Source organism: Trachurus japonicus, chromosome 7 (genome assembly GCF_045865225.1).
Source record: "Trachurus japonicus isolate A0001 chromosome 7, Traja_1.0".
Lineage (NCBI taxonomy): Eukaryota > Metazoa > Chordata > Actinopteri > Carangiformes > Carangidae > Trachurus > Trachurus japonicus.
The window spans coordinates 19,595,656-19,604,920 of record NC_140913.1 but is presented as its reverse complement, the minus strand read 5'-3'; the positions used below and the strand labels follow the sequence as shown (position 1 = coordinate 19,604,920).

The window sequence follows — 9,265 nt, the reverse complement described above, 5'->3', positions numbered from 1 at the left end:
TGCTCTGTTCATGTATAGTTTTATATCATTTACCACATGCAGAGTAATGTGTCATGACCCGCAATGCTATTACTTTTTATGTATATGTAAATATATACATATTTATATATAAAAGAATGATTATGTAATATCTTTCTGTTTGTATAAAATAAGAATAGAATTGACTGTATTTGGTCAAACTATCCGTTTCAGATGTTCCCCAAAATAATAGCGTGTTTTTTTAATGTTCGTTTTGAGCCAGTTTAGCACATTCTTTTTTCATGAGACAGCAGTGTTATGCAGTGTCTGCAGGCCAACACTGGGATGCTTTCAAGGTGTCTCAGGAGTGCCTGTCTGGGTTGAAGGAGAGGCCTCACCTTTTCCTTTGTGCGGCCAGGGTGTTTGGGCTTTCGGCACGCCACTGTGCATTTGTTCCCCAGACACAAGCCTCCACTTTGATTCTCTGCCAAATGAAAGACTACAGCAACAACATCCCATGTCTTACTTTGTTATGTCAGGAAATAGATGAACTTCTCCCAAATCCTGGGGGTGTTCATGAATTTTCCTCTTCCTATCAGGAAGCTGGGGGGTCAGAAGATGATTCTTCTCTGCTGAAAGGGCCAGACTTCAGAATCCATCCAGTCTTTCAGATTTATGGGAAAGGCCAAGCCCACTTTGCTCCGCATTATACTGCCTGTAACAGCCATTAGTGAACATTACAATAGATAAATAATGAATGTATTATAATAAGTCAAGGCTTTTCTGGCACAAACACCTCGCCAAACAGACACTAAAATTCGACCCGTCGCTGCACAGAAAGCCCCTGTCAGTCTGTCTTGTTTCTTGAGGATGGAAAACCTGACAGCATCACCCCCCTCCTGTCAGAGCGTATGATAGATGGTCTATAGGGTAGGTCGCTGCTTTTTGTAATCCTGCAGTGTGTTTGTCAGTGCGGGTGTGTTTATGTGGAATGTTCTGATGTTCCTGGTTTCCATACTGAAGCGAGGTTGACGTCTAAACTCAAGGTCACATCTTCATTACAGTGGGGCAACGCTTCCTGCCAGACCTGCGGCAGCGTTTGGGGTATAAGGGAAATAAATGACCCTGCTGTGTGACTGTCGTAAGGGCAGGGAAATAGGTGACTTTTCTCTTAAAATCAATTAAGGGTCAGCCAAGGACTACATCAAGTGGCTCTGAAGAATGACGGAGCCCCCCAGCCTTGACCAAAGTCGGTATAAATCAAACCTGGAGCCAGGAGCTTTACTACACTGAGCAATGTGTCTGCATTGCTTAACTCAAGCCCCCTCCACAGACCTGATGACTGCCGAGGCTGTTACTAAGCTCATTCCAAGACACCGGGAGGCATATCTGGCTCTCACCAACTTACACAATCAGCTCCAGAGTGTATGTTCGCAGAAAGCATCATACTTTACAATCAGAGAAAGTAAAAAAAGAAAAATGAGCCAGGCAATTTATCATGCCTTTGCAAAACAAACTTTCTTTGTTTCACCTTTTTCTCCTTCTTTCTCTTCCACTTGATGATTTCGCACTTAAGTGATGATAACAAAAGCATAACTGCTGCTGTTTTCGGGGTGATTTTAGCCAAATATAGCAACACTTTTATTTTTATTGGCCGCATTTATGGCCCTGCACAAAATCTCCCCTCATTCCTTCTCGAATATGAAGTATTTACTGATTTAAAAGCGGTTATTACCCTAAGAGCCAGGGGATCAAGGGTTGGCTTTTATCACCTTTCACCCACCTTGTTTTCATTACTCAAAGCGTGGTTATGTTTACACCTCAACACGACCCTGTAATCTTTCGGTTTTTTTCCTCATAGTAAAAAACAGACATGTGGACAGCGTCTGATAAAACCCTTTTTATGGGCGCTCATTCAACGTGGGCTTGCTGGATTCATGTGCAAAGAAAGTGTTTTGTGAAGCAGTCTGCTCTTGTTTAACCTACAGTATTTCATGGGTCACAGCCAAACATGAGAGGTGCACAAAAGAAATGTGGAGAGGATGTCTGATATGGAGGAACATACAAAGAGAAAAAAAAGGAGCAGTCTCCCCTTACATGGCTGGATCTTGACTGGCAGCTGCATTGACAGACACAGTGGATTAGAGGATGCCTAACGAGGACAGGAAGAGGAAGATGAGAGAGCACAAAGTATATTCACTCCAAACAAAGTCAAGCTGTTGTGGTTTAAGCAGCTACACATACAGCACGCCTCACTGTACATACACATCCATGAAATAAGCAGAACAATAACTGTTATTATAGTATAAGGAAGTGGAAGTTAGCAGCATGAAAAGATACCATCTGTTTTCTGATGATTGAACTAGCCCACAGTTTGTTTGTTGACCTGCTTCTGCTTTACAAGTTTGAGAAGGACGAGAAGTGAAAACAATATTTGCAGCAGAGACAGAAAGTGTGACTTCATGTGAGAATCATTTGTGCGACGCCAGTTTCCACATTGCTGAATCTCACTAAGCTCATCCGTGTCTGCCCCCAGAGTTGGTTTTTTACACACCTCTGTCAAAGCAGCTTTTCTCTGCCTCACAGCACGCACAGACACACACACACACACACACACACCTACACACACACACCACCCGAGTAACTCCTATTTCAAAGTAAAATACTTTGTCTTATGTAATATTGTGGTACCTCTAAAAACAAAGCTACAAGATGGTTTGCGTAAATCGAGATTAAAATCCTGTGTTGTGTAATTATATAAAAATAAATGTGATTCAGATCTGTTTGTTTGCATGACCCAAATCATTCAACATTGAAAGAATAAACTATGACTTCCTGAGTGCATTCATTCTGCAACAACAACAATCTCAAAATATTTCACTCGACATCCGCAATTATCTGTATTGATGTTTAGGTCGGACCTATGAACTCTGAACTCCATCACAAAGAGAAGGAAGAGTCTTGTGTCAGCACTGAGTCAGAGGCCGTCTCTGACTGTTTGTTCTGTCCATTTATATCCCTTCTCCAATTGCTACAGTCTAATAGGTGACTCCATGAGGGAGTGTCTGGACTTGCTCCATGCAGCTCATGTGCTCTCTTACTCAACAACACTGTGTTGCGTCTATTATCTCCCAACTAAAGGTGATGGAAAACAAAAGCTAAGATGTGCGTACGCCACGATAGTGTGTGTTTGTGCAGACAGAGATATAGAAAAAGCAGACATACTGTATGAGAAACTCCTTGTGTGCTTTGTAGACTGTGAAGTGTTTATGGGAGTGGATCGGGTTACTTAAACACAAAGTTTACATTATTCTCATGTGAGTCAGTGACAAGTTGCAGTTGTGCTGTAGATGAAAAAGCAGCACTCAGTGTGCCGTACGGTGTGTGCAAACACTGATAGAAGCCAGCTACAGAAATACAGAAATAGACATGCTAAGTTTAAATCCCTTTAACAAACTGCATCACATAAGCATGAGGTCGCTCTCTAAGTACCTGTAAATGTGACAAAATTGAGCAAAGTGGATCTGAGACAGAACAATGGCTCTAAGTGCATTATGCAACGTGTTGCATTGCATTAACAACAGCTGATATTGAACCAGTAATCATAAGCAATCTGTCCATGAGGTAATAGCTGGCCTCACTGTGGCTGCCGTACGGTGTAAAAGCAGCACAGTGCAGCCCCAGTGTGTTCAACTGGTGGAACTGCATCATCGTAAGCAAGAGAGAGAAAAAACACTTTCCTGGCTGACACTGAATTACTGATTAAATACACATTTATGTGTTCACTGTTGGTGCATATTGAGACAAGAGACAGTAAATCAGGTGGTCTGTTCCAACACTTACTCTCATCTTGATTATCAGGATGCCAGAGGCACAGCGATGCCTCTCCCTCAGCAGACAAAAAAAGCTTGTGTGTCCACAGAGAGTTCAACTGCTACACTGAACATGTTTACAGCAGATGACTTTTGAGGTTTCTTATCTACAATACATTTAATTAAATAAATACTTCATGGCTTTTAGTAGGACAAAAACCATCAATAGTAATTTTGCTTGAGTACTAGTAGCATTAATCTTCATTTGTGAAAAGTTTTGAGAACTGCCGATCGAAGCAGATTTGAAAGGATGGAAACTGCAGTTCTTAGGCACATCTGTACCCATCATTAATTAGTCTGTGAAAGCTTAATCTTGTTAGAACTGGTTATCGTTTGATCTAGATGAGGTCAGAGAACCAGTGAATCATTTAGACTAACAATTTAGCACTGGCAACCAAAGCGAAGAAGAAGAAAAAAAAAAACGTCATCGTTGACGTGTGTTGCTACGGAGTAAAAGGCCCTGACTGTTCTAGTCTGTCCTGGAGAAAAAATAATTTATAGATGAGGCAGTCGGTGTCTGGACTGAACCGAGACATTACACTGGAAGGAAAACAAGCCATTTATTCATTTCACTGGAAGACACATATCCACAAGGCCTGTTCAGGCGGATCTAGTGCAGTCACATTATTGACATGTTGTCATGTTGAGGCTTGACCGCTCCCCGATGGTGTTGACCACATTTGTCCCACACATATGTCCAAACCGAAGGACAGAGGACAAAATGGCCTGGATGTAGCATCTTTGAAGCAGGACTGAAAACAGCATATTACCTATATTTGTTTTATTTATTAATGTGGTCCAGGTGTGTTTGTCAAGATTTTACCACAAAAAAAAAAAAAATTACAAAATTTCTTCCATATTCGACAGGACAAACATGTGACAAAATTCATGTCTGTATAGATACAGAGATAAGACAGATGTCATACAGACACAGTCTGAATAAAAACAATACAAAGACTGCTGCTCCTGTTACTCGTCCCGTAGCAGATCAGGTGGCAAAAATCCTGTTGGTTTGCCACGACGCTGGAGGATGGATCATTGATCAAGCTCCACCAGAATTCAGTCTTTAATGATCCAGTGGTTGAAAAAAAAGAGACTGTGGATCTGTTTATGCTTGGATGGTGCTCTTGGCACTGAAAGCCATGTAATAGACGAGGATACCGATGAGGGCAGCCACCACCTCAGTGGACACCCAAGGGCCATTCCACGCGCCCTGTTGATAGAGAATTACAAAACAAGATCAGCACATGAGGACGAGAAGTCAACAGATAACAACCACACATTCCAGTTTCACCTGGTTTTAGGATTAATCTGAGACTGAGAGCAACATAGGTGATTCCTTATATCTGCCCTTATGTAAACAAGTTCACAATGTTTCAATCAATGAATGATCAAATCATTATTTGGGTTAGGGTTAGTAATAAGTTCCAATCTGTATGTATTGTAGATAGATTGAGTGCGCCATCTGTTCAGCTCTGTTGTTCTTTCATATATTTTTAGCAATTTAATGCACAAATGACTCTTTTGTAGAAAACAAAACACACAGAACTTAACAAAATGTGCAGAAACTCAGACGTTTTGTATGATTAAAGCATACAAACTTACACTGTTGTGACTTTATTGGCCCTGTAGACTATGCTGTTTTGTTGCTGTCGGAACTCCAGCTTACTCATGAGCCCTGTTAAGTCCTCATGGCTGCTGCTGTGATGCCCTTGACAACTGCAGGCCTATGTGGCTATTTACACATCCAGCAAATACACAGCAACAATTGCATTTGTTTGTACTAATGTTTGTGTGAATATTCAATCTCTTTTGAGGGAAATACCAAACTCTTCAGCTCCTAAATGCTGCACCAGTTTGGCCGACTGGTAATTACATAATGCTGCTGTTTGCTATTTGCTCTTAATTTTAACGTTTCTTAAGAGCTCATTTGCTGGACGGCCATTAAGGATGAAGTAAACGATAAATAGAAAGACGCTACAACGCTCTGTAACGAGGGGAGCTGCAGAGTCAGGTGATAATGTGAATATAAAAATACTGATTGGAGACTCTCCAATTCAGGAATGAAGAGTCAGTTTTACAAGTTTAACGGCACCATTATTGTGTTGTGACTGTGTTCACACTTTCAACCTAAGGATCTAAGAGACTCACCCTGTGGTCGATATTGACAGAGAAGAGAGGCTGAATAGCATTTACATCTTCATTATTTCTCTGGGCCTGCAAAAGAGGAGAGACACACATTTAAATTGAGCAGCTTTTACAAAACATGTCATACCCTCAGTGGCAGAAAACTGGAATGAAACACTGACCTTGCGCAGAGCACTGTAGGACTCCTCATCAAAGAACTTGACCTGGTATGTTCCAGAGCTGGCCTGTTTGTGAGGAAGACTCCAGGACACCTGAGGGAACAAGTCACAAGTTGACGACTGGCTGGTATCACTGGACTTTTACTCCTGTGAAAGGCTCTGTGGTACATTTACAAGCTGCTTGGGGAAGGTTTAAAGCTGGGCAACCCTTCAGTTGACACATTTATATGAAATGTTGTCAAACCACACTGGAGGGTTAAAGTGTTTATAGCTCTCCTAGAGTGCCACACTTGAAATGCTCGCTGTCATAGAGAGGGGTGAGATGTGATGAATTGTTGAATTGATGTGATGATGAACAACAGTTCACGCTGTGTGCGCACTGTGTCTCCATAAATACAGAGTTGTACATGTTTGTAAAGACATAAATAAGTCAAGATAAGAACAACGTGTTAACTTGAGAGAGAAGTTCAAATCCTGCCTGCGCTCACACCTCAGTACAATGGCACCTCACTGTGTGAAGAGCTGGGCTGGTCAGACTGCTGATGCAGAGATGCAGCACCTCTCCAAATATTGTGAGCATCTCTGATGCTTTTAACAATACGACAAAAAGTTGGATCCAACCATTAGTTCAGTAAGCTGAAAATGGCTGTTGCACCTTTGGGTTTACAATATTTGTTGGCTTAGGTAGACACGATTTGATGAATCATAAGTTCAATGAACTAACCATCTGGTCTTAGATATATTTAAACTGTTTGTGTCGCACCTGTGAAAACAATACTACAAAGTGCTTCACAGAGCAGCAGTGCCAAAAGAAAAAAAAACAAACACAGGACTTGTCTTGCTGTCCACCTGCAACCACTAAAGCTGCTGAAAATATGCTCACTGTGACCTTGGTCTTTAACCAACAAAATCGAATCAGTCACAGGAATAATTTGCACCAATTTTTTTCCAAAGGCAGCGGCCCTAATCAGTGTCGCCGCCTGTAGTAACTAACTATAATTTAGAGAGCCTTGCTAAAGGAACTCAGTTTGTGATCTGGTGCTTTGGGGTAAGAAGTACGAAATGTAATCTGGGCAAATAAAACTAAAATAAACAATCAGCTAACAAGGTCAGGTGTGATGGGAGTGGTATAATAAATGTCTTCTAATTAGTTAATATCATCACTGCCGCATTTAAGAACAACTGAGGACATGAAAGAGAAGTTGTCTCAATCATGAGTAAATGCAATAACAGCAATCTAAACATTTAGGTTTTAATTTCTTAAATGGAGAAAGCAGGACAGTGCAGTTTTCTTACAGGAGGAGCTACACTACTGAGGTCAGACTCAAATTAGTTCCTGTTGATTTACCAACACAGATAAAACAAGCTTATTGCAGGGCATTGTGGGAACCATTGTTTTAACAAGTTAATTAGTTGTAACATTGATATTCTTTTTATTTTGTGTCTTGTTTTATGTCCAAAGGTGATGTGAGGTTTTTTGTGTCGTTTAGTGTGAGCTCAGCAAACCAGATGTATCACTTAATGTATGTTGACATGACATTTAAATCCTTAATCTCACAGAGGCAGTTTGAATGGGTTATTTGCTCACTAGTGTCAGCAGGCCTTATCACTACGGCATGCAGCTGGATAACTATATATATGATCTGAACATGGACACACACTACTGTACCTGGTACTTGCCAACGTCCTGGCCTCTGGTCACAGGGAACTGTCTCCCATTGACATCAGCGTACAGGATGACGCTCTGGAGAGGACAGAGAAAATCAATCAATCGATCAATCAAACGATAACATCCACATATCGTCACGGTGTGTGTCTCTTCTGCAGGGCTGGATGGGTGTGTGGACTGTTACCTGTGCTCCGTTGGCGCAGGCCAGGCTCAGCTCAACGATGAAGACAGACTCGGAGGAGATGACGGCGTCGGACGTGGTGTAGGCCGACGGAGTGATCACTGGGTCTGTGCAGCTCTCTCCTGTCGCCACAGAGAGCAGAGCAGCGGTCAGCTACTACACCGGACAGCAATGCAACACAGCTCTGAACAAGACTTAGCATTATTTCACCTAACTGAGAAGACACAAGCACGGGGCTGAATGAATTAGCCACAGGCTAAAGCTGGTTAGCAGAACGAGCTTTAACGTTACTATCAGCGGCTCTTCCGCCGGTTCTTTGGTGACATACCTGAGCAAGCGACCACCAGCAGGGCGAGGAAGGCGGCTATCCGGATCATGGTGCTGTCTGTGCGGCTATCTGGGTGTCGGAGGGCTCCTTGTTGTGGCTGTGCTCCAGCTGCTGGACCGTGCGGCTCCTTCACTCACCGACCAGGGAAAAGAAGTTAGTACACCTCAGCTCAGCGCTGCGACTCTACTGCGCCTGCGCAGCAATGACGTGTTCTGTTTCGCCGCGGAGCATTCTGGGAAAGCACTCTGCCGACACGTCATCAGAGCTATGCATCAGAGTCAAAACCATAGACTGTAGAAAAAACATAATGACAAATGTGATATTACCTTACAATCTATGGATATTACCAAAGATACTCTTTGACAATTACATCCTCACCCAACTTCAGAAGATTTTTATGAGAATTTAAGGGTTATTGATAATAAACATAGCACCACGGCTACAAATCTATATGAGAAGAGGAGTAATACATGTCCATTCTGTTTCCTTTTCTTCTTATCCCCATGTCATTTTATGTATTTGTTTATTTATTTACTTATATTTTATTATTATTATTTTAAATATTGTTAATACTGCTCATATCAATATGCATAATATAATGAGTATGATTTTTCTCTGATTAATGTGACATTATGAGCACCTGTCTAGATGTTCTCTGTACATTCAATTGTTGATTGTTGATAATATTACATCAATGGTTAAAACATATTAATTGAAACTGTTTTTCTCTAAATACGAAAAACAAAATCCAGCTGTCAAACTAATTGTTATTACCGTAAGTTAATAGGTTTAATGGAGGAGAGTTAGACAGAAGCATAAATTGAAAGTTAGGTAGCCCAAGCACTTGGGTAGCAAAGTGTACAGGCTTCAAGTCACCTTCCACTTTTAGATTTATTATAGTCAGATTTTTCCAGAAAATATAGCCCTATAATCATAATAACAAATTTCCCT

At 41.4% G+C, this 9,265-nt stretch overlaps 1 protein-coding gene across 1 annotated transcript; it reads right to left on the bottom strand.

The window, feature by feature from the left end:
* Positions 1-4,371: 4,371 nt before the first annotated feature.
* On the bottom strand, positions 4,372-8,469 carry ssr4 (signal sequence receptor, delta). Its single transcript, XM_085781905.1, has 6 exons — positions 8,315-8,469; positions 7,990-8,108; positions 7,806-7,880; positions 6,140-6,229; positions 5,982-6,047; positions 4,372-5,043 (listed from the first exon to the last, which is right to left on the bottom strand). The coding sequence occupies exons 1-6, from the start codon at positions 8,361-8,363 to the stop codon at positions 4,939-4,941; spliced, it is 504 nt and encodes a 167-aa protein (XP_085638031.1). The 5' UTR covers positions 8,364-8,469; the 3' UTR covers positions 4,372-4,938.
* Between the last annotated feature and the right edge of the window lie 796 nt (positions 8,470-9,265).